This window comes from Camelus ferus, chromosome 10 (assembly GCF_009834535.1).
Source record: "Camelus ferus isolate YT-003-E chromosome 10, BCGSAC_Cfer_1.0, whole genome shotgun sequence".
Taxonomy (NCBI): Eukaryota; Metazoa; Chordata; class Mammalia; order Artiodactyla; family Camelidae; genus Camelus; species Camelus ferus.
Window position 1 is genome coordinate 71,926,099 of NC_045705.1, and position 23,410 is coordinate 71,949,508.

Sequence of the window (23,410 nt, forward strand, 5' to 3'; positions counted from 1 at the left end):
TGCTGGGAAACAAGCTGCTGGACAACAAGCAGCTAGAAAAGAAGCCACTCCTAAACTTCCATGAGCTCAAACGACTATATTGACACTTGCTTGCTTAAAATGCACGTGCTTGCTTTGTTCTAATGTTTTGTGCAGTATAAGACCTATAGCACGTATTATGCTGAAGAAAACTTGTGAGGAGCAATCCTGACATTGACCATAAGGGCACGAAGGAGGGCAGATATTTCCTCAGGGAAAAACAATGGACAGTCTTGGAAAGCCAGATTGTCCACTAACAGAACTTTGTTCTGGCATGAAACTGCTGCTGTTGAACCCAGGGGAAGTATTTGCTATCTTGAGATGTCCCAGAGGCAGTGACAGGATAGACTCAGAAATTTTGCACACCCGGGGTGGCTGTTCCTGGAAGGGATGGGCCTGAAATGAATCAGCTAACCAGCAAGCAGAACTTAGTGCTTATGGCATGGAATATCTAAAGCCCCACCTCTTTGATCGCATTTTTTTTCTGAGCTGTGTACTCCTAATAAATATGATGTCGACCAGGCTTTCGGGGCTCTAGATCCACGAGACCTTGAGTCCCCTGGTCCCATCTTTGCTCTTTACTTTGTCTCTTTGTTTCGTAAGTCTTGCGTCACCCGTCCTCAGACACGGTCCCGTGGTGCGCTGGGCGCAGCACTGGATGACTCTCCCTTCCTCCCTCCCTTCCTTTCTTTTCTTTTAAGAAACTGCACTATAGCTGATGCACAGTGTTGTGCTAGTTCAGTTGTGCAGCCGAGCGATTCAGGTTATATGCATGTGCGTATGTGCATACACACTATTTTCAAACTCTTTTCCATTTCAGGTTATTACAAGATATTGAACATACTTCCCTGTGCTCCACAGCAGGACCTTCTTGTTTGTCTCTCTCTCTCTCCCTCTCTTTCTTTCCTTCCTTCTTTCTTCTTTCCTCTTATTTTCCTGACTGGGACTTGAATACAGTGTTGTTCAGAAATGGCAAAAGCAGTCATGTTTGACTGCTCTCAATCTTATGGGGAAAATGTTCAGTCTTTCACCATTAAGTATGCTGTTAGCTGTGGTTCTGGGTTCCTTATTAAAGAAGTTCTCTTCCATTTTTAGTTTCCTGAGAGTTTTTAACATGAACAGATGTTGAATTCTGTCAAATACTGTTACTGCATCTATTGAGGTGATTACATAGTTTTCTTATTTTAGTCTGTTGATGTGGTGAAGGGCATTGACTGAGTTTTGAATGGTGAACCAGCCTTTCATTTGTGACATAAATCTTACTTGGTCATGATGTACTGTCCTTTTTGTATATTGCTAGATCCACTTTGGTAATTGTTGTCAAGGATTTTTGTGCCTATATTCATGAAAGACACTGGTCTGTGCTTCTTGCCTTTTCTGCCTGTTTCTGCCTGGTTCTGGTACCAGGGCAATGCTGACTTCCTAAAGTGAACCGGCAAGTACTCCCTTCAACTCCATTTTCCATGCTAGATTATAGTCAGCCCTCCGTACCCTCAGCTGTACATCTGTGGATTCAACAAACTGTGGAACAAAAAAACACATTTTTTTAACTCCAGAAAATTTCAAAGAGCAAAACTTGGATTTGCTGTGTGCTGGCAGCTGTTTACATAGCATTTCCATTGCAGCCGCTCTTGTTTATGTAGCAGTAATATTGTGTCAGCTATTGTAAGATCTGAAGTTTGTAAGAGGATGTGCGAGGTTAAATGCAAACACTACAAGTTTTTATATAAGGGCCGTGAGCATCCCCAGAGTTTGATGTCCGTGGGGGTTCCTGGAACCAATCCCCTGTGGGCACCAAGGGACGACTGGATAGAATTGATATTAATTCTCCCTTCAGTGTTGGAATAATTTGCGGGTGAAGACCTATGGGCCTGGAGTTTCCTTTGATGGGTTTCAACTAAGAAGTCAGTCCCTTCATGCACATAGGACTGTTCAGGCTGTTTCTTCTTGAGTGAATGTGGTGGTCTGTCTTCCAGGAAACTGGCCTATTGGTGTTAGTTTTCAAATTTAAGGACCTAGAATTGATTATAATGTTCTTTATTATCCTTTTTATTCCTGTAAGATCTCTGGTGACACTTCTTTTATCCCTTAGATTTGTAGAGTGTATCTTTCTTTTTTATTTTCTTGGTCCGTCTTGCTAGAGTTTAATTGATTTTACTGATCTTTTCAAAGAGCCAGCTTTTGGTTTCTTTGATTTTTTTCTATAGCTTTTTGTTGGCGGTGGTCGTGGTGTTTCCAATTTTACTGATTTCAACTCTTTGTTTCCTTCCTTCTGCTTGCTTTGTGCCTAATTTGTTCTTTTTCAAGCTTCTTAAGGCCATTTGTTCTAGATAGTTCTTTTCTAACGTAAGTATTTAATGCTATAAATTTCCCTCTAAGATGCATCCCACACATGTAGGTGTTCTCAGTTATCTCCAGTGCTTTCCCTGAGAGTTCTTCTGCAGCCCACAGATTGCTTACAACTAGGTTGTTTAATTTCCAAATGCTTGGAGATTTTCCTGTTTTTCTTTCTATTGTTTATTTCTAGTTTCTTTCCATTATGGTGAAAAAAATGCTTTGTAGAACCTCAGTTCTTTTAAATGTGTTAAGGTTGATTTTATGACCCAGAATATAATCTGTCTTGGTAAAGGTTCCGCATACACTTGGAGAGAATGCAATCTGCTCTTGCTGGGTGGGGAGCTGTGTCAGTGTCTCCAGGTCTCTCTCCTTGCTGGTTTTCCACCTGTTCTGTTAATTACTGAGAAAAGAATGCTGACCTCTCCGAGTATAATTGTGGGCTTTCATATTTCTCTAATTCAGTTCTATTCCTCGACGTCAGTTTTTGCTTTTGTATTTTGAAGATTTGTGTAAAGTACGTTTAGACTTGCGGCCACCAGGGGCTTGGCGTCAGGGCTGACAATCAGGGGCTAAATAAATAACCTAAATAGATGCTGGGACATACCTAGTTCATGAACTGGAAGATTCTGCAAAGCAAAGATTCCAATTCTTCCCAGACTGATCTATAGATTTAATGCATCTGCAGTCAAAATTCCAGTGGGATTCCTCATAGATATAGACAAGTTGATTTTAACATTAGGTGAAAAAACAAAAGAAACAGAATTACCCAAAATGACTGTGAAAGAGAGGAATAAAATTGGAGGAGGCATGTGGCTCGGTGTTTAGAATTTCTATGTAGCTACAGTGATCAAGACCATGTGGGACTGCTGGACAGACAGACAGACCCAAAGGTCTAGGAAAGAGAATAGAAATCACACAAGGAGACTCACACCAACATAACCAACAAAAAACAAGTAAAAACCCACCAAAATTCTTGATCTAATGCTTCAGGTGAAACTAACACAAAATAAATCATAGATTTAAATGTAAAACCTAAAACTATAAAAATTTTTGAAGAGAAGATGGGGTGAAAATCTTTGTGACCAGGGATTAGGCAGAGTTTTTAGATGTGACACCAAAAGCGTGATCTACAAGTGAAACAATAAAATGGACTTCATTAAAATTAAAAACTTCCAGGCACACAATGGAGGAAAATACCAACAGATCACATTTCTAGGAAGTGATTTGTATACAAAACAGATAAAGAACTTGAAACTCAACAGTAATGATACTGCAAGAAGCCTCCAGACAACTATCCCTTATAAATATATATACAAAACCCTTCCACAAAATATGATCAAACCAAATCCAGCAGCCTTTTTAAAGGATTATACACTATGACCAAGTGGGGATTTATCCCAGGAATGCAAGAGTGATTCAACAGGCAAAACCCAATCAATGTAATACATCACATTAATAGAATGGAGGAAAATTTAATCATCTCGATTGATGTAGAGAAAACATTTGGTAAAATCCAACACCCTTTTATGATAAAAAGACTCAGTAAATTGGGAATAGAAAGACACTTCTGCAATACGATAAAGGTCATCTATAAAAAACACACAACTAACGTAATATTCCATTATGAGAGACTGAAAGCTTTCCCCCTGAGATCAGGAAAAAGACAAAGAGACCCACCACTGCTGCTTCTACTCAACATGCGCTGGAAGTGCTAGCCAGAGCAATTAGGCAAGAAAAAGAAGTAAAAGGGATCCAAAATTGAAAAAGAAAAAATAAAATTATTCTTATTTGCAGATGGCATGATCTTACGTATGGAAAATCCCAAAAAACAAACAAACAAAAACAAAATCTGTTAGAGTGAATGAACAAATTTGGTAATGCTGTAAGATATAAAATTGACATAAAAGAACCAGTTATATTTCTATACCCTAGCAACAAACAATCCAAAAATGAAATTAAGAAAATAATTCATTTGCAATAGCATCAAAAAGAATAAAATACTTAGTAATAAATTTAACCAAGAAGGTGAAAAGACCTGTACACTGAAAACCACAAAACATTTACTGGAAAAGATTAAAGAAGGCATAAATAAGTAAATCTAATCTTTGTGGATTGAAACACTTAATATTGTTAAGATAGTTTTTCTCGCCACAGAATCCCCAAATTTGATGTGCTCCCTATCAAAACCCAATAGACTTTTTAAGAAACGGAAAAACCAATCCTAAAATTCATATGGAATTTCAAGGAACCCCAAATAACCAAAGCAATCTTGAAAAAGAAAAATTTGGCGCAGCTGCCAGTTTCAAAACTTACTCTAAAGCTACAGGAATCAAGGCAGTATGGTACTGGCATTAAGGACAGACACAAAGATCAATGGAATAGAACTGCGGACTCAGATATAAACCCACCCATCTGTGATCAACTGATTTTCAGCAAGGCTGTCAGGACTATTTAATGGGGAAGGGAGAGTTTTTTCAACATATGGTGTTGGGACAACTGGGTATCCACCAGCAAAACAATGAAGTTGAACCCTTACCTCATACCACATACAAAAATTAAGTCAAAGAAGGAACAGGGAACCCTCCTACACTGTTGGTGGAATGTAAATTGATGCAGCCACTATGGAGGACAGTATGGAAGTTCCTTAAAAAACTAAAAACAGACTTACCCTATGATCCAGTGATCCCACTCCTGGACATATATCTGGAGAAAAATACAATTTGAAAAGACACCTGCACCCCAATGTTCATAGCAGCACTATATACAATAGCCAAGACATAGAAGCAACCTAAATGTCCATCAACAGGTGCCTGGATAAAGAAGTTGTGGTATATTTATACAATGGAATACTACTCAGCCATATAAAAAAGAATAAAATAATGCCATTTGCAGCAATATGGATGGACCTGGAGATTGTCATTCTAAGTGAAGTAAGCCAGAAAAAGAAAGAAAAATAAGATATGATATCACTTCTATGTAGAATCTGAAAAAAAGACACCAATGAGCCTATTTATGAAACAGAAATGGACTCAGACATAGAGAACAAACTTATGGGGGGAAAGGGGGTGGGAAGGGATAAATTGGGAGTTCAAGATTTGCAAGTACTAACTATTATATGTAAAATAGCTAAACAACATGTTTATTCTGTATAGCGCAGGGAACTATATTCAACATCTTGTAGTGACCTATGATGAAAAAGAATACGAAAACAAACAGATGCATGTATGTGTATGAGTGAAGCATTATGCTGTATATCAGAACTGACACAACATTGTAAACTGACTATACTTCAATTAAAAAGAATGGTATGAGTGAAGCATTATGCTGTATATCAGAACTGACACAACATTGTAAACTGACTATACTTCAATTAAAAAGAATGGGAAAAAATAATATAAAATAAAATATTTTAAAAAAATAACTCAAAATGGATCAAAGACCTACATACATGATCTAAAACTATCAAACTCTTAGAAGGAAATTTAGGGGCAAATCTTCATGACCTTGGAGTTGGCAGTGCTTTCTTAAATATAACACTGAAAGCACAAATAAAATCAATAAATAGATGATTGGGTTTCATAAAAATTAAAGTCATTTGTGCATCAAGGGACACTATCAGGAGAGTGAAATATATGTAAAATATTTAAATATCAATCTGGTAAGAGTCTAATATCCATTACATATAAAGAACTTTTGCAACTCAACAACAAGACAAACAACCCAACTTAAAAATGGGCAAAGGACTGAACAGATATTTTTCCAAAGAAGATCACCAATGACCAAGAAGCACATGAAAGATGCCGCATGTCACTCATCATCGGGGAAATGCAGTTCAAAGGCACAGCTTGATACAGTTCTAGAAGTGGGCTAGCAACTTGATGCAGTTTCCATCAATCTCCTAACGGCATCTTCCTGTCGACCTTGACAAGCAGATTCTACAATTTACATGGAAATGCAGAGGGTCAGAAACAACAAAGACACTCTTGAAGAAAAACAGGGTGAACGGATTTGATTAGTTAGATATTAAGAATAAAATAGCGTCATTAGGAGAGTGAAGGAATTGAGGCATTACAGCTAAGACAGTACAAGGAACGGCAGGTGGGCCAAAGGCTTATTACAGGGAGGCCAGAAGGAGACCTGTATGTACACAGACAGCTGATTCACAGTGACAGTGACTTTAGGGCAGTGGAGGAGGTACGGTCTGTTCAGTAACCAACGCTGGACATCGGCGACAGCCACAGAGAAAAAAAGAAACGGAGTCACCACCTCACGTCATGTACTAGATAAATTCCAGATCTACGTGAAACAGTGATGCTTCAGGAGGTGACACCTGGGAGACATCTTTCACCCACAAAGTAGGAGAACACTGATGAGTTTCACCAGATTAATACTGACTGCTGTCTCCCTGTGTTCCCAGCCCTAAGCTGCTCACAGCCTTTCCTCAGTCCCTGCCAGTTCCCTGCTCTGAAAGACCCTTCCTCAGGCAGCCGAGCCCTGAACCCAAGTCCCTATAACAGCCTTCTCCCAACCCCCATTCGAACCATCCCCAGGCCTGTGGGCTCACGTTCATCCTTGCTCAGCCTCGGTAACTCAGCTTCGTTTGATCAGCAGGTTTCCTTGGTGATCTTTGTGGGGGAGTCGACAACTGACAGCCTTCATCTTTGTTTTGTTTTGTTTTTTTTTGGTGGGGGAGATAATTAGGTTTATTTAATTATTTTATTAAAAAAAGTTTTAATGGCAGTACTGGGGATTGAACCAGGACCTTGTGCATGCTAAGCACACAGTCCACCACTGAGCTGTACCCTTCCCCCTGACAGTCCTTGCCTTTTTGGGATCGATACTGAAATCCTTGCAGATGAAATGGTAACATTTCTGAGATCTGCTCCAAAATTAGCTGGAAAAAAAGAGAGACAGTTGATGGGGTGGAGAACACTGGTCCACGACTGAAGCCGAGCAGTGACGCACGGGAGCCCGTCCGACTGCCGGGTCTACGTCTGCATGGGTTTAATTCTCAAGGATAATAAAGGGGATGTTCATGGTGGCCACAGTAAGCTTACACTGTAGGACTGTGGGTCCCTGGCTCACTTCCTGAAAGCATCCAGCCAGATGTAGCCTATGTCACACTGGATTTTGCAGGGAAGAGCGGAGCAGTTGTAGATTTGAGAGAAATCATTCCTTTCAATGTCCTCCTACAACCTCCTAAGGTAGAACTGAGAGTAGATACAGTTTACTTGAACTTGACATTTAAATCTCAGTGGAAGGGTAGAGAATATTTTCTGTGCTTTGCTTATTTAGTCAAAGTATGTCTCCGTGAGGTAAATTAACATGCTTCCAATATGCTCCCTCCTACCTTCTACTCTGGAAAAATAAAGCTGCTTATTCTCTCTGCGACTCCTGGACCCAGAAACTGGCTATTAGGAGGAATCCCCCCCCCACACACACACACAGAGTGAGGTCCCATTTGAGGCCTTGCATAGCTGCTCACAGAAGCTGACTTCCCTCTGTGCATTTGTGACGAGGACCCAGCTGGGCCCTGAGTCCTGAGAACCCCTGCAGCTCCTCCTGAATCTGTGGGTGGGATGTGGCATTTTGTGTGGCTCGCATTGTGCGTTTCAAAGCAGTGTCCAGCCAGGCAAGGTTTGAGCTGCATGTGTCCCAGGTCTTCAGGCATCTCTTTCCTGGTTCCAGTCGCCTGGCAGGGCGTGGGGCTCTTACCTGCCACATTTCAGGGCGACCAGCGTGAGGGTGAGCGGCCACAGTGTGTGCAGGACACAGCCCGCCTCTCCTTGGCCTCAGCCCCCCACTTGGAACCCATCTCACTCTCAATCTGTCCCTCTGTGCTCCTGTGACCTCAAGCAGGTGTGACCCAAGTCACTCAGGGCAGTGCATGTGACCACCCAGGGCAGCAGGAGGGGATTCTCTGGTCGTGGAGTTGTTCTGTATCCTGATTGGGGTGGTAGTTACACAAATCTATACCTGTGTCAAAATTCATTTTTTTAACTGTATGTTAATTTCACCATATGTAAATTTTTTAGAAGTCCATTGCACTGCATGTTAATTTTTTTTTAATAGTAAGATTTTTCTTATGAAGATCTGCCTGGTCACTTAAGTGTTTGAAGTTCCAAGAAATCTGACTGGTTAAATTAGTAATTGGAGTTTGGAGTGTTCTCATGAATGTAATTAATTGGTCAGTGCTGTTAAAGTTTAGGGGTTTAAATTTGCCAAATTTGTGCAAGACGAGGCCACAGTAGCTGTTTAAAAATATGTGTAAAGAAGACAACAGTGAGATGCCACTGCACCTGGACTGGTGTGGATGCAAAATGTGCAGCTACTTTGGAAGACAGTCTGGCGGTTTCTTACAAAGTGAAACATGGTCTTACCACACGACTGAACAATCTTGCTCCTTGATATTTACCCAAGGGAGTTCAGAATTTATGTCCACACAAAAACCTGCACGTGGATGTTTATAGCAGCTTTATTCATAATTGTCAAAACTTGGAAGCAACCAAGATGTCCTTTAGCAGGTGAATGGAGGAATAAACTGTGGCACATTCAGACCATGGAGTATTATTCAGCGCTAAAAAGAAATGCGCTGTCAGGCCATGAAAGGACATGGAGGAACCTTAAATGCACATGACTAAGTGAAAAAAGTAGATCTGAAAAGGATGCAGACTGGATGATTCCAGCTGGACAACATTCTGCAAAAGGCACACTATGGCGACTGTAAACAGATCAGGGGTTGGGGGGGGGAGGGTGAGCAGGAGGAACACCTGGGGTTTTCTGGGCAGTGAAACGTTGTGTGACCCTGTCTGCAATGTGGATACTTGTACATTTGCCAAAACCCATAGACTGTGCAATACCAGGATGCACCGTAATGTAAATTTTGGGTTTAGTTAATAATGCATTACTGTTGGTTCATCAATTGTCACAAATGTCCAAAATGAAGACATGGTGTTGGGGAGAGGAGGCTGGGTGTGTGTGTGTGTGTGTGTGTGTGTGAATACCCTGTACTTACAGCTCAATTTTTCTGTAAACCTAAAACTGCTCTTAAAAAAAAAAAGTCTACTGATTATTTTTAAAATGCATGTGAAGTTTGACCCATGAACAACCAGCCTGTAGCTCCGTTTACTAGCGCTGTCAGTTACGACTCAGGACTTGGTGGGTGCTGGTGTGAAAGGCCTGAGGCTCCTCAACCCAGCGACTCCCGCTGCCCGCCCCTTCTCTACCCTCCGTCTGCACGTCCGTCCACCTCCTACCCCAGCGTGAAGTGCGCGCAGGTCTCTCCTGCCTGGGAAAAAGCAAAGAGATGCCCAGGCGCCCTGCGGCCCGCCAGCCCCCCTGCCCGCCGCTCCTCCCGCCGCCCCACGCCCGGCCAGGGGGAAAGGGTCACTCGGCCTGCGGCTTCGGCTTCGGGTCGCCCGGCCCTCGCCCCGGCCCGGCCCCTCGCGCCTGCCCCTCCCGGGCCCCGGGCGGCCAGGCCCGGCCTCCGCACAGGCTGCTCCCCTGCGGGTCTCAGTCACCGCCCCCGCCCCGCGGGCCCGCCCGAGGGGCGCCACCGCGGCGGTGGGGGCGGGCGGCCGGCCGGGGCAACAGCTGGGGGGGCGGCCCTGACCTTCCCGCGCGATCGATGGGGCGCGGCTCGGGCGGCGCGGAGCCGGCGCGGCGCCGACCCCCTCGCCCCCAGCCCCTGGCCCGGCGCTCCTATAAAGGGGCCGCGGCCCGGCCGCCTCTCAGCCCCCGCCTCGGCGCGCCCACCATGGCCACGCGGGCCCTGCTGCTGCTGCTGCTGCTGCTGCTGCTGCTGTTACTCGGAGGCTGCACGGCGCGCCCCGCGCCCCCCAGGTGAGCCCGCGGTCCTGGGTGCCCAGGCCCGCTCCTCCGGCCCCCACCAAGGCCCGGCCCTGACCCGTCCGCGGCCCCGTCCCCTCCTCAGGGCCCCGAGACACTCGGACGGGACGTTCACGAGCGAGCTCAGCCGCCTGCGTGAGAGCGCGCAGCTGCAGCGGCTTCTGCAGGGCCTGGTAGGGAAGCGCAGGTGAGGGGCCGGGCGCCCCCCGCGGGCCGGGGAGACCCGCGGTGGGGCGCCCACATTAGCAGTGACCACTCCCCAGCTCCAGGACTAATTTTGATCTGGGGTGGGGGGCAGCGAGCAGGACACAGAGAGCAGCACCACCTGGACCAAGTCCTCTGAGAGCCACCTCTGCCTGCTGTGGGTAGACAGGCCCTCCCTGCAGGCCTGGTGAGCACTGTCCCCATCCCCGCGTTAAGACCTCCCGCCCCAGGCCATCCCTGGGGCACCCTGGGTCTGGGCGGCACTGGGCCAGGGGCCTGGGAAGGTGAAACCGTCTCCGCTGGGGACCAGAGGAGGCCTGGTTTCACCAGGTGGCCAGCGATCTCCAGCATCAAGCCCTCGGCCCCCACCTAACCTTGCTATCTCTGCAGGATGTCCCTGAGGGCCCCCGTGGACCGGGTCTGGTCTCCCCAGCTGCTTCCTGGACTGAGGGCTGGGGTCATGATGTCAGAGCCGGCCATCCCCGCTGCTGAGGGACCTAGATGAGGCCCTGAGGAAGATGGATCCTCCCCTCCATGGACAAGAGGAGCCTGGACCGGGAGGGAGTCGGGGGAGGAGGTTGTGGAAGGGCTGCACGTGGCACCAATAAAGGAGGAATGCAGACCCTGGCCTGGAAGTCCGCTCTGTGTGCCATCTGGGTGCCATGGAGAAAGCCACTGCAGGGCAGGGCTGTTGGCAGGAAGCAGGGACCATCCACTGGATTCTAGGGCTGTGCCCACACCCAGCTGCCCTTTAACCCTGGGAAGCCAGTGGGGAGTCTCACCTTCCAGCTTCTTTAACTCCCTGGGCGTCCTCGGGGCGCCCTGTCATCCACTCAGCAAACATTCAGGGGCTGGGGGGCTCAGACATCCCCAGCTGCTGTCCCGGGGCCGCGTGGTTATGATGTGGGGAGGTAGGCGCCCCCAGGGAAAGGACCTGAGCAGGAATCCTGGCTGCAGGAATCCTGGCTGCAGGTCTGGGCCACGTGGTCTCGGAAGAGCGGCTTGACTCCCCCCACCAGGAGTCTGTGGAGCAGGGGCGGGGATGAGGCCCCAAGAGGTGCTGGGATGAGGCCCCAAGAGGTGCTGGAGCTCCTGGAGCCCTTGCAGGACCACTGGCACAGGCAGGGCTGCGCGGTCACCAGCAGACACCAGGGGTGTCGGGGACAGTGTTTTCAGGCCCTGCGCTGCAGTGGGAGGTGGGAAGGCGGAGGACTCCACCCCTCATCACAGCAGCCCCTTCCCTCCCTCCCAACCCCGCCTAGCAGCCTCTGCCAGATAACGGGCTTGGGGGCCGAGGAAAGATGGAGGAAGGGTGGTTGGGGGCCTGGGCCAAGGACCCTTGCCAGGACCCCTCTCTGTTGGGACCCAGGGCCCCCCAGGACCTCCCAGCCCCCTAAAGCCCTGCCATCTCCATCACCTTGCCTGCCTGGCCCACCTGGCTGAGGCCAGCTGGTTACTGGGACAGGCAGGGAGTCCTGAGGACACAAATGGCTTTTCCCTTCCAGACCTGGAGGGTTGGCTCAGGGAGAGGAGGTGGGCCTGGAGGGGGCACTTCTGGTCTGACCCTCACTGGCTGCCTTGGGAGCTGTGCCCACTGTGATTCTGGCAGAGGAGCCGGCAGAGGGACAGCCTGGGTTGGGAGCAGGTACAGCAAACACAGAAGCCCACCCCAGCTCCAGCCCCACCCCAGCCCACACCAGCCTATACCGCCCAGAACCTTGGTGCCCCCGCAGCTCTCAAAGTGCCTCGTGTCTTGGCTCGTTGGGTTGAGCCCCTGTCAGCCCCTGCATGTGGCCCAGCTCCTGCCAGGGAACCACCAGGTCCCCTCCTCCTGGCTGTTGGCTGGGCCTGGCCGGGGACGGCCAGCGGGATCCCCCTTGGTGGAGGCCAGTCCTCCGGTCGTAAAGGATCATAAAGTGGGGCGGTGCCTGGCAGGGGCGAAGGTCGCCCAGGCAAAGACTGCGCCAGTGCCACGGCTGCTCAGAGGGTCCTGGACACCAGGCAGTCTCAGACCCTCCTTCAGGCCGTCCGCTGCCAAGATGCGGACTTGGGCCCTGCTGCTCCCGCTGCTCATGGCCACAGCCCAGGCCCAGGGTACTGGGGGCAGCGGCAGGGGGGCTTGGTGGTGGGCAGGAGGCTGAAGGCCTGACCCTTCTTCTCCGATTTCCAGTCTGCTCGGTGGACAAGACCGTCTTCGAAGTCAAGGAGAACACGAATTCCAGTGAGCCCCTGCTTGACATCTACGTCCCCGAGGGCCAGCAGGTGACCCTCGGACCCTCGTCCACCCGCTTCGCATTTCGAATCCAGGGGACTCAGCTGTTTCTCAACGTGACCCCTGACTATGAGGTGCAGACAGCAGCCCTGGGTTGGTTGTGCCCAGGGAGGGGGCAGCAGGAGGGGCTGACACTCCTCCATGGAGAAGGGCTCTCTGGGGATATCTGGGGCTCAGTTTGCCCAGGGGGCCTCTCAGGCTGAAGGCTGGCCCAGAGAGGGTGGGGCCTCAGGGGACGAAGCTGCCCCGGGCCAGATGCCCTCTGGACTCAGCATGGATGATGGGGACCCAGGGCAAGTACATGCTGCTCTTGGCCTCAGTCTCCTCACCTGTGAAATGGGGCTGGCTGGCCAGGTGATTCCCAACCCCCACCCGCACCTACAGGAGAACTCAATGCTGCAGGCACAACTGGAATGCAAAAGCGGTGACACCACGGTGAGTCCCACCCCCGACCCCCTCCTGGCATCTCCCTGTGTCCCCACCCTCACCTGTGATGTCAGAGTGTTCCCGCTTGGACCTCTGTGCTCTGCTCTGCCTGGTCCACGGTCACTCCCTGGTGACCTCATCCAGCAGTGCAGTTTTTAAGTGTCACCAGTTTGCTGGCAACGCCCACACTTCCTCTGGGCCAGACTCTGCCTTGAGCTGCAGACGCATAAACTCGGCCCCGGATGGACATCACACTCCCCACAGACACCCCCGGCTCGAGACCCAAGGCCCTCTGCCCCGCAGGCGCCTTGCCCTGCCAGCTCAGTCTCCCCTCCCTCTCCCCACATCCGTCCTCCAGCAAATCTGTTGGCTCTGCCTCCCCACCTCCCCACCTCAGGCTTCGTCCACCAGCACCTTCCAGCTGGTTCTTTGCTCCCCTTTTGGCCCTGCCTACCCCAGTCCACTCCCCAGACAGCAGGAGATGACCCTACCTGGCAAAGCAAGCACCAGTCTCTGCCCAGATAACTCAGACACATGCAGGGCGGCACTGAGCCCTGGCCCCCACCCGCTCCCTCTCACCGTCCCCCACCTGCTGGGAGAGGCGCCCACCCCCTTGTTCTGCTGCAACTCTAGCACCTCCCCCCAACCCCAGCCAGCTCAGCAGTTCCTTCTGAGCCCTGTGGGTGCCCCACCCGACATCACAGCACAGCACCCACAGATAGCTCGGGATGAGACTCTCAGAGATAAGGACGCTTCTTAACTGTCACTGGGTTAGCGCTGTCAGCCCCGAAAAAGGCAGGGACTGACTCCTTAGCATGAACAACGACATCTGTTGTCTGCGCTTCCCAGTTCCGGAGGAGTCTTTCAGTTTCCTGTGTGAATCAAGATCCAAGCAGGATCCCCCTGGTGCACCTGATGTCACTGTTTCTCTCACGTCTCTTTCAATCTATAGGTCTCCTGGCTTTCTGTGAGATTTACGCTTGAGGAAGTTCAATTGCTTTGCTGTTCTCTCCTGTGGGGCTCCCTGGTTGCATCCCCAGCGTCTGCGTTACTCTCCCCAGGGCATCCGCTCCTTTGTGCTTTCTAACTGGCTTTTTGTTCCTAGTCTGTAATTCCTGCTGAAGCAGGAGCCCCAGGGCAGGGGGCTGTCTTGGAAACGGCACCCCTCACCTAGAACGAGTGCACCCCGCTGGGTCGGGGACCCTGTCCCCTCCTCCAGGTGACCCAGCTGAGGGTGTTTGTGTCTGTGCTGGATGTCAATGATAACGCGCCCCAGTTCCCGTATGTGGCCAGGGTCTGGAAGGTGCCTGAGGTGAGTGGGATGGACAGGGCTGGTGCCACCTGGGGCATCAGAACCCGGGGTGGGAGCCAGAGGGTAGAGGGTGGTGGTCAGAGGGAGTTGGTCCATGGGGGTCAGGGGCGTGACGAGACCAATCTCCCACCTCCCTGCCCCCAGGACACTAAAGTGAATACCACCATCATCCCTGAGACAGAACTGGAGGCCCAGGACCTTGACAAAGATGACATCTTGTTCTATATCCTCCAGGAAGTGACTCTGGTCAGTGCCCCTCACCCCTGCCCTTGGCTGGCCCCTCCCTCTGGGCATCCCCACCTATGCTCGTCCTCCCAGGGTTCCGGGCTGAGTCCCCCCACCGCCCTAGGGTGCCAGTGACTTCTTCTCCCTGATGGGTACAAACCGCCCAGCGCTGCGGCTGGACCAGCCCCTGGACTTCGAAAAGTGTCGGAACATGACCTTCCAGCTGCTGGTGCGGGTGAGCAGGCCACTCCCGCCCGAGTCCCAGACGCTCAAGTGCCTATGCAAGCTGCTCCTGCCTGGACTCCCTGGCCTGACCCGCAGGGCTGCGCTGTTTGCAGGACACACAGGAAGAGAATGTGGAGCCCAGCCACACGGCCACAGCCACCTTGGTCCTGGAAGTGCAGCCTGCTGACCTGCGGCCCCCCTGGTTCCTGCCCTGCACCTACTCGGACGCTTACGTCTGCATCCAAGCCCAGTACCAGGGGACTGTGCCCACAGGCCACAAACTGGTACCGGGGACAGAGAGAGGCAGGGCGTGGGGCCTGGCTGCCACGGGGCCAGATTTGGTTGTGATTTTCAAGCACATGTGAATGTTCCTTCCTAAACCAATCTCACCCAAACCCACGGTGGTGAGGAGGGCACAGAGCCTCTGAAATTCAAGTGAGGGAATGGGCCCAGCTGTCCTCAGGCAGAGCCAGACAGTGCTCCCTGGACACCGCGTGAATGGGTAGGGAGCTGGGCTGGATATCAGGGGGCTCCTGAGGAGTGGGGTCTGGTTCAGCCACCAGGGCCCCTGCCCTGTGCGAGGGGCCCAGACCTCTATGTGAGCTTTGTCCATCCCACATGGCTGCCTCTTAAGTAGACACATGTCATTCAGATCAATCAAATGACTTTGGGCAAACTGGCTCATTAGCAATTGGTCCGAAGGTGTGGTGGGCAGTGGGGCCGGACAACTGGACTGTGTCCCTGGCTGCCCATCAGGGCTACTCCAGACCTCCTGGAGGGGTGCGGGAGGGGCCCGAGGCCACGGCACCAGCTCCACGGCATTCCCTCCCCTCCCCAATCCCGCAGCCAGGCGCCCTTGTCCTGCAGCCCGGGCCCATCTACGCCGTGGACGGGGACTGGGCCATCAGCCAGCCCATTGTCTACAGCTTCATGAAGGGTGAGTGAGCACCAGCCCCCCAGCTTCTCTCCCCTCTAGGGGGCTGGCCACGTGGGCAGAGCCAGCTGGGGCCCTGGGACTTCAGGCCTCCGGAGGGTACCGGGGCCCAAGCATCTCTCCATCCTCCCAGGACACGAGGACGGCACATTCTCCATTGATGCCAGCACAGGCAACCTCACCATGAGCAAGAGTGTCCCCAGCCCCAAGACCTTCCTTCTGGTGGTCAAGGTGAGTGCCTGCATAAGGCCAGGTCTCCAGGGGCCCTTCTTGGGCCGCAGGCTGCAGGGCTCCCCTGGAAGGACCTGCTGGTCACTGCTGCCTCCCCCACCCCCAGGGTGAGCAGGCAGACCACGGCCGGTACTCCGTGACCCAGGTCATGGTGGAGGCCCGAGATGCCAACGGGAGCCTGCCCCGCTTCCCCGAGAGCCTGTACCGCGGCACCGTGGCGCGTGGTTCTGGGGTGGGCGTGGCCGTCAAGGATGCAGCTGCCCCTTCCCAGCCTCTGAGGATCCGGGCCCAGGACCCTGAGTTTCCAGTAGGCACCGTCGTGTCCCTGGGTCTGCCTGGCCTTCCTCTGGGGGTGGCTTCGGGGAGTTTGGGAAGCAGCTTGGACCCAGGACTCACTGGGGCCGTGTCCAGGACCTCAACTCGGCCATCACGTATCAAATCACCAACAACTCCAACTTCCGAATGGACGGGGAGGCAGTGCTGACCAACGCCTTGCTGGTGCACACCGGCGTCTTCTATGCAGAGGTGAGGGGTGGGCAGTATCTCCAGGGGCGGGGGTTAAGGTGGGGCCCAAGAGGGACAAGCCCTCTTCTGCCCAGGTTGAGGCCAAGAACACAGTGACCTCAGGCACAGCGACTACAGTCGTGGAGATTCAAGTCTCAGAACAGGAGCCCGCCCCCACAGGTAGGCCTCCCGGGGGTCCCAGGTTGGCGCAGGGAGGGCTTCTGGCTGGGGACAGTGGCAAGCCCGAGCCCTGTCCCTGGCTCCAGGCCCCCCCGACTCCCCCACATCCCCAGAGATGGCCGGAACGACCAGACCCTCAAGCAGCACCACTTTGGAAGTCCCCGGGCCCCCTGCACCCTCTCAGGGGCCCTCCACGACCAGCTCTGGAGGGGGTCCTGGCCCGTACCCCTCCTCAGGCACAACTCTGAGGCCATCTGCCTCCTCCATGCCTGGGGGGCCCTCCAGTGCGGGAACCAGCCCCTCCCCAACACCAGCCTCACCCAGTGGGGGCTCAGCACAGACCTCGAAACCAGGAACCTCTCCGCTGACGTCCCCTGGGCCCAGCAGGACCCCCTGGTCCTCAGGTAGCACCTCTATTTGCCCTAGAGTCACCCTTATGCCACCTGACTCTAGGTGGCCAGTGTAGGGCAGGGTCCGCCCCAGGTCGGCCTGGTGTGACCATACAGACCATGAAACCTCAAGGAGAGGTCTGCTGTGGTCTGGGGGACAGACAGGTCCTGGGGGAGCCCAGGACGTGAACTAGGGAAGGCGTGTGGAGGGCGGGACAGAGGCCAGATTTGGGATCCAGTGAACCCCTCAATTCTGGGGCCGTTCACCCCAATGGCCCCACATGGCCCTCATACCCCTTCCTGTGATACTGGACCCCCTGCCTTCCACCTGGAACTGGTGGCCTCTGACCCCCTTCTCCCCGCCCCCTTCAGGAGCCTGGCCTATCGGGCTCCTGGGGAACACACAGCTCCTTTGTGGGGGATCAAAAGTGCCACTCCCCAGAACCAGGCCTGCTTGTTCTCAGGGGGTCCCGAGCTTGCCACAGGTTGGCACGGGCGTGCCTGGGGTGTGGCAGTAAAGGGGCAGTGGTGGTGTCAGCAGGGACGTCTGGGGCAGGAGGAGGCAGCACTACAAACAAGCCAAGTGGGGACCAGCGCTTCTCAGCAGTGGAGATGGCGGCGCTGGGTGGGGTGCTGGGGGCGCTGCTCCTTCTGGCTCTGATCGCCCTCATGGTCCTGGTCCACAAGCTCTACGGCCACCGACTCAAGTGCTGCTCTGGCAAAGCTCTGGTGAGGCCCTGGGTTGGGAACAGGACTGGAGAGGGCCAACTGAGAGACAGAGGAGAGTGAACAGGCAGGCCGAGATAGGCATCAAGAGGACGGAGCAACAGATTGGGGGGCAGTGGAGAGGCTGCGGGATGGAAACCAGGAGTCAGTCCAGGAGAGGAGTGATGCGGTGGAGTCCAAAGGATGGGAAGGGGGCAGAGAGAGGCAGAGCACAGGGAGGGACTAGTGTCCTGTCTCTGGGGAGGGGAGGACTGGGCCAAGCCAGGGCAGGCTTGGTTGACCTCTGGCTCCCTCTGCCCCAGGAGCCCCAGCCCCAAGGCTTTGACAACCAGGCTTTCGTCAGCGAGGAGGCTAACTGGGCACCGGCCCCTAGCCCCTCACCCAGACCCGGCCGGCCCCCAACCCCAGAGCCTGTGACCCCGGGGCCCACGTCCCCCAGCCCTGCCACCCTCCATCATGTCCCCGAGTCCCCAGCAGCGGCCCGGGATGGGGAAGACCCTGCAGCCGTCAGGTCCATCCTGACCAAGGAGCGGCGCCCTGAAGGTGGCTACAAGGCCGTGTGGTTTGGCGAGGACATCGGGGCAGAGGCTGACGTGGTGGTCCTCAACGAGCCCGCCTCGGAAGCAGACGGCGCGGGCGACTCAGGCAGCGAGGGCAGCGGCGACGCGGGCTCGGACGCAGGACCGGGCAGGGGTACGGAGGACCCGCCAGGCGCTGACTCCATCTACTTCTAGCGTGGCCTCCCCGCCTCCCCCTCTGGACCCGAGTCAGCCTGGCCCTTCTCCCCGTCCCCTCATTGCGCAGAATAAAGTGACATTTTTAGATCAGCGGCGGTGTGTAGGGCCTTCCCCGAGCGGCTGCCGGTGGGGGTGGTCGCGACGAGGCCCATTCGCTCAGCGCCGGGCAGCGAGTCCTCCGGGAACACGCCGGGTGCGCAGCGGGGGCGGAGTCGCGTCCGGCCGGCCGAAAGCGCCCGGCGCTGTTTCCCGTAAACCACCTGCTGTGCCCGCGGGGCCACGGGGCTTCCCAGGCTTGGTAGCAGCTGGTGGTGGCCAGGAAGTTCCTCTCTTGGTCTAACCACCGCCGAGGAGGGGGGACCTTGACCTCCAGACCCACCACGGAGATTCTTCCCGTGGGGGAGGATGAGGAGCCACCTGGCCAGGGGCCACCCTCGGGAACACTCATCTGGGAGAGCAAGGTCCTGGGGACCTTCCGGTGGGTCACAGCCGTACGCCTGTGGGCTACAGTGTGGGCAGTAAGCACCCCGTGGCGCCCCACTAATCCAGGTGCCTGGACTGTGACCCGCGGTGTTGGGGGTGGGGGTGTGGCCCACCCAGTGCGACAGTGGCCTTCAGGCCACGGGCACAGGGGTGGCGGGTGTGCGGCACAGGGTCGAGGCAGGCAGTGGGGGGACCCAGGGCCAGGGACTGGGGACAGAGCCCCCTCCGCTGGCTTCCGCACGAGCGGACTTCAGGCAGGACTTCCGCCCCGACTACCACCCTCCCTCAAGGGTCACTGGCGTTTTTCCTCATGAAAAGGCATTACGAATTCCTTTCCAAATATTTTAATCTCGACCGTATTTGAGTACCTTGCCTGAGCAGTTCTCACTGGTAAGAACCCAAAGAACACAGCTGCCGCTCCTCCCCCGCACCCTCATCACCCACTTGTCTGCTCAGCGAAGTGCGGGTTTCCTTCCTGGAGCCCCAGCTTATCCCACTGCCTGTCCCACCACGTCGGGTGCGGGAGCCCCAGTCCCCCAGAGCGCCGGGTGAGGGAGAGCATCGGCTGGACCCGGCAGCGGCTGTGCAGGCGGGCCGCCAGGACCCCCTGCGGCCCCGCCCCCGCCCACCGGAGCACGTGACTTCCTCTGCTGCACCTGGAGCTCCGCGCAGCCCGGCCCCCCCCCGGCCCCGCCCCCGGCCTCGCCAGCATAAAAGCGCTTGCTTTGGCGTGTTCGGAGATGCGATTTCGTGCTCCGGTCGTTTCAGCGCCAGGTACTCGGGACTCACGCGGAAGCAGAGGGGCAGTGACGGCCGCGTCGGACCACGCGTTCGCTCCGTGGAGCAGTGGCCGGGAGGGGGCAGGCAGCGCGGGTGACGGCGGCGGGGCACGGATCCAGAATTGGGGGAACTGGATGCGGGGGTCACGGTCGCTGAGGACCTGCGGGGTGGGCGAGAGGGGAAGGGAGAGGGGCGTCTGCCAGCCCCGCGGCCCAGTGGGTTAGGTTTTGTTTTCCTGCAACGTGAGGTTTCGTTTTCCTGCGGCAGTTCCGTCGCGCCCCCGCAGGGCCTACCCGGCCGCCGGCTCGACACCTGTGGCCCCTCGTGCGCGCGCTCGCCGTATCTGTAGTCACACCTATCACCGCTTTGGCCAGGACTCACACTCGAGCAACGTCGTGGCCATCAGCCCTCAATTCCCATCTGTAATCCTCAACACCGGTGACATCTGGCCACACTCGCAACCTTCTTCTCACCTGCGGTAGTACCTGACTCTGCGCCCGTGACAACACTCGCCGCGGAGGGTGCGCCGGCCCCTCCCCGCCCAGCCCCTGCAGAGGGAGCAATGGCCGTGGCTCAGGACAGGTGAGAGCTCCCCGCCCTGCCCGGCGCAGACCCCACGCACCCGGCGGCCTGCGCGCGCCCTGATAACCCGGCTGCCCTGTCTGCAGTGGGGCCCCGCGCGTGCTCTTCGGAGACTGGCTTCTGGCCGAGGTCAGCAGCGGCCGCTATGAGGGGCTACGGTGGCTGGACGCTGCCCGAACGCGCTTCCGCGTGCCCTGGAAGCACTTCGCGCGAAAGGACCTGGGTGAAGCAGATTCGCGCATCTTTAAGGTGGGACCGCAATCCCGCCGGGGACCCGGGGGTAGGGGTAGGGCAGTCCCAGATCCATGGATCCAGGCCACGTCCTCCACTCCCTCTCAATCCCCAGGCCTGGGCCGTGGCCCGCGGCAGGTGGCCGCCCTGCAGCAGCGGTGCCAGGTCATCCAACGAGGGTGCGCTCCGAGCCTCCTGGAAAACCAACTTCCGCTGCGCCCTGCGCAGCACTGGGCGCTTCGTGATGTTGCAAGACAACTCAGCTGACCCTACCGACCCGCATAAGGTGTACATGATCAGCCCTGAGCTGGGGTGCAGAGGTGAGGAAAGCCCCAGGAGGGCTGCAGGAGGATGGGCTGGGCGCAGTGGAATGTGCTTCGGAGGGCCTTGGGACTTTGCTCTGTCCTGGGAGCAGTGCTGCATCAGATTTCTGGTTTTAGAGACTGGCGTGGGAGAGGCTGGAGCCAGGTTGCTGGGGACTGCTCAGGGGATCACTGGGAGGAAGCTGATGAGCTTACTGGGACTAGTGAAGGAGAGGTGCACGTTCCAGCTGTGAGGAGCTGCCCAGGGGTTCACACTCAGGAGTCCACTCCAGAGTCAGGTCCCAGTGTTTCTCCAAACCTTTCTTCTTCAGAAGACCCAGGCATTAACCAGGGGGAGGACAAAGCCCTTGAAGATGCCCCACTCACAAGGGTAAGGCTATTCTGCCCTCCTGGACCTTGGGTCAAGCAAGGGCTGCCAGCTCTTGCTGGGGCTGGGGGCTGCTTATTTAAGCTGGCATTGTCTTCCCCTGCAGGATGGGCTTCCTGGGCCATGCCAGGCAGCACATACTGGTGAGAGGCCAGGGCATGAACCGGCCTGGCTAAGCCCTGAGCCCTGCACTGCAAACCCAAGTGAGCACGCTGGGGACCTCTTGCTCCAGGCTTTGCAGGAGAGCTCCCTGGAGGACCATCTGTTGAAAGCTGTATTGGGGGCGGATCCGATCCCCCGAGAGGCTCCTGGTAAGGGGCTGTGTTGGAGGGGGGTGCTCTGTCCTGCAGACTTCTGTGCCAAGGGGAGAGGCAGGCAGGGGAGAGAGGAGGCAGGGCCTGGGGGAGAGGGAGGCCCAGCAGGGATGGTGCGGGCTACAGGTGGGCCAGTATAGCTGATCCTCCTCAGGTCAGGCCCAGAGCTCCTCCCAGGGAGTGGGAGTGGCCACCGGCCTGTGGCTACTGCCCTAGGCCAAGATTATGGGGAAAAGGAGCCAGAGACCTGTGGAAGAGGGAGGAGCTGGGAGACCAGGTGCCAGCTTAGGCCTTTCTCTCTAGCTGCAGGGCCCCCCCTGGTCCCAGAGCCCAGACAGCTCCCAGACGTGGAGCTTGGCACGACACCCTCCTCTGGTGCCTGCACCCCAATGGCAGGTGAGCACCCGGCTGGTCCCAGGTGCTCCCAGGTCTGTCTGCACGAAGAGCCCAGCCTGGGGGCCCTGGACTTGACCATCATGTACAAGGGCCGAACAGTGCTGCAGGAGGTGGTGGGGCGCCCAGGCTGTGTGCTCCTGTATGGCTCCCCCAGCCTGGCTGCTGAGGCTGCAGAGCCCCAGCGTGTGGCCTTCCCCAGCCCTGCTGAGTTGCCCGACCAGAAGCAGCTGCACTACACAGAGAAGCTGCTGCAGCACGTGGCCCCTGGCCTGCAGCTGGAGCTCCGGGGGCCGTGGCTGTGGGCCCGGCGCCAGGGGAAATGCAAGGTCTACTGGGAAGTGGGTGGGCCCCTGGGCTCTGCCAGCCCCTCCACCCCAGCCCGCCTGCTGCCCCGAGACTGCAACACCCCCATCTTTGACTTCGGCACCTTCTTTCAAGGTCAGTGAAGCACCTGCCCTGGGGCTGAGGTCCTCCCAGCCTGCCCCCCTGCCCCCTGCTCACCAGAGCCCGGTCCTGTCCTGCAGAGCTGGGGGAGTTCCGTGCCCGCCGGCGCCAAGGCTCCCCACACTACACGATCTACCTGGGCTTTGGCCAGGACCTGTCGGTGGTGAGGCCCAAGGAGAAGAACCTGGTCCTCGTGAAGGTGAGGTGCAGGGGTCCCCAGGGTGGGGCTGCACACAGCCCCACCGGGCCTGACAGCGCCCTCCCCACAGCTGGAGCCATGGCTGTGCCGGGCATACCTGGAGGGCGTGCAGCGTGAAGGCGTGTCCTCCCTGGACAGCGGCAGCCTCGGCCTCTGCCTGTCCAGTTCTGACAGCCTCTATGACGACCTAGAGCACTTCCTGGAGCACTTCCTGATGGAGTGGGGCAGCCCGCCTAGGGCGGACCCCGGCCCCTTCGGGGTCCAGTAGAAACCCAAGAGCCAGCATTGTGTCCTGACCAGAGGTGGGCTTGGGGCTGGGGCTCAGCAAAGGCACCGTGGACTCAAGCTCACCCCACTTCCTGGGGGCCCAAGGAGGGAGCACCCCACTCTTTTCACAGTGAAGAAACGCAGGCCCCACTTTAGAGCCAACAAACTACGCAAAGATCCCAACTGTCCCTCAGGACACAGACACTGCTCTCCCTGCCAGGTGGCAACTGGGGCCCCTCCGTCGGGAGCAGGGCCTCTGTGCTGCACCTAGGGGCTGTCCCTGGCCTTTGAAATCTGCCAACACCACTCTGCCTCAGTGGAGCTGAGTATAGGCTTCAGCAACTCTTTACAGAGCATAACAGAGATGGTATAAGGGCTCCCTGGACAAGGGCCAGGAGCACAGATGGCTGCCTGGGGGAGGCTGCCTGTGAGGGGGTCGAGGAAACCTCCCCACAC

At 55.2% G+C, this 23,410-nt stretch overlaps 3 protein-coding genes across 9 annotated transcripts; all 3 read left to right on the plus strand.

Moving 5' to 3' along the window:
* Nucleotides 1-5,751: 5,751 nt before the first annotated feature.
* Nucleotides 5,752-12,268, plus strand: SCT (secretin). The gene is made up of 4 exons (XM_032490336.1): nt 5,752-10,197; nt 10,289-10,390; nt 10,502-10,594; nt 10,798-12,268. The coding sequence occupies exons 1-4, from the start codon at nt 9,662-9,664 to the stop codon at nt 10,910-10,912; spliced, it is 846 nt and encodes a 281-aa protein (XP_032346227.1). The 5' UTR covers nt 5,752-9,661; the 3' UTR covers nt 10,913-12,268.
* A 98-nt stretch (nt 12,269-12,366) lies between these two features.
* CDHR5 (cadherin related family member 5) lies at nt 12,367-18,657 on the plus strand. Of its 6 annotated transcripts, none has more exons than XM_032490330.1 (15): nt 12,367-12,501; nt 12,578-12,753; nt 13,064-13,114; nt 14,325-14,417; nt 14,562-14,663; nt 14,767-14,877; nt 14,981-15,151; nt 15,714-15,804; nt 15,935-16,032; nt 16,139-16,339; nt 16,444-16,557; nt 16,632-16,716; nt 16,803-17,120; nt 17,644-17,834; nt 18,134-18,657. In XM_032490330.1, exons 1-15 carry the CDS (start codon nt 12,447-12,449, stop codon nt 18,563-18,565), a joined length of 2,289 nt encoding a protein of 762 aa, XP_032346221.1. In that variant the 5' UTR covers nt 12,367-12,446; the 3' UTR covers nt 18,566-18,657. The 6 variants fall into 6 exon arrangements, with proteins under 6 accessions (XP_032346221.1, XP_032346222.1, XP_032346223.1 ...); XM_032490331.1 differs by having other exon boundaries at nt 17,647-17,834; XM_032490332.1 differs by having other exon boundaries at nt 16,830-17,120.
* Nucleotides 18,658-18,933: 276 nt separating this feature from the next.
* On the plus strand, nt 18,934-23,376 carry IRF7 (interferon regulatory factor 7). Of its 2 annotated transcripts, none has more exons than XM_032490346.1 (9): nt 18,934-19,825; nt 20,099-20,413; nt 20,500-20,662; nt 20,760-20,964; nt 21,279-21,337; nt 21,441-21,645; nt 21,952-22,482; nt 22,569-22,687; nt 22,758-23,376. In XM_032490346.1, the coding sequence occupies exons 2-9, from the start codon at nt 20,394-20,396 to the stop codon at nt 22,953-22,955; spliced, it is 1,500 nt and encodes a 499-aa protein (XP_032346237.1). In that variant the 5' UTR covers nt 18,934-19,825; nt 20,099-20,393; the 3' UTR covers nt 22,956-23,376. The 2 variants fall into 2 exon arrangements, with proteins under 2 accessions (XP_032346237.1, XP_032346238.1); XM_032490347.1 differs by having other exon boundaries at nt 20,206-20,413.
* The last annotated feature ends 34 nt before the right edge of the window (nt 23,377-23,410 follow it).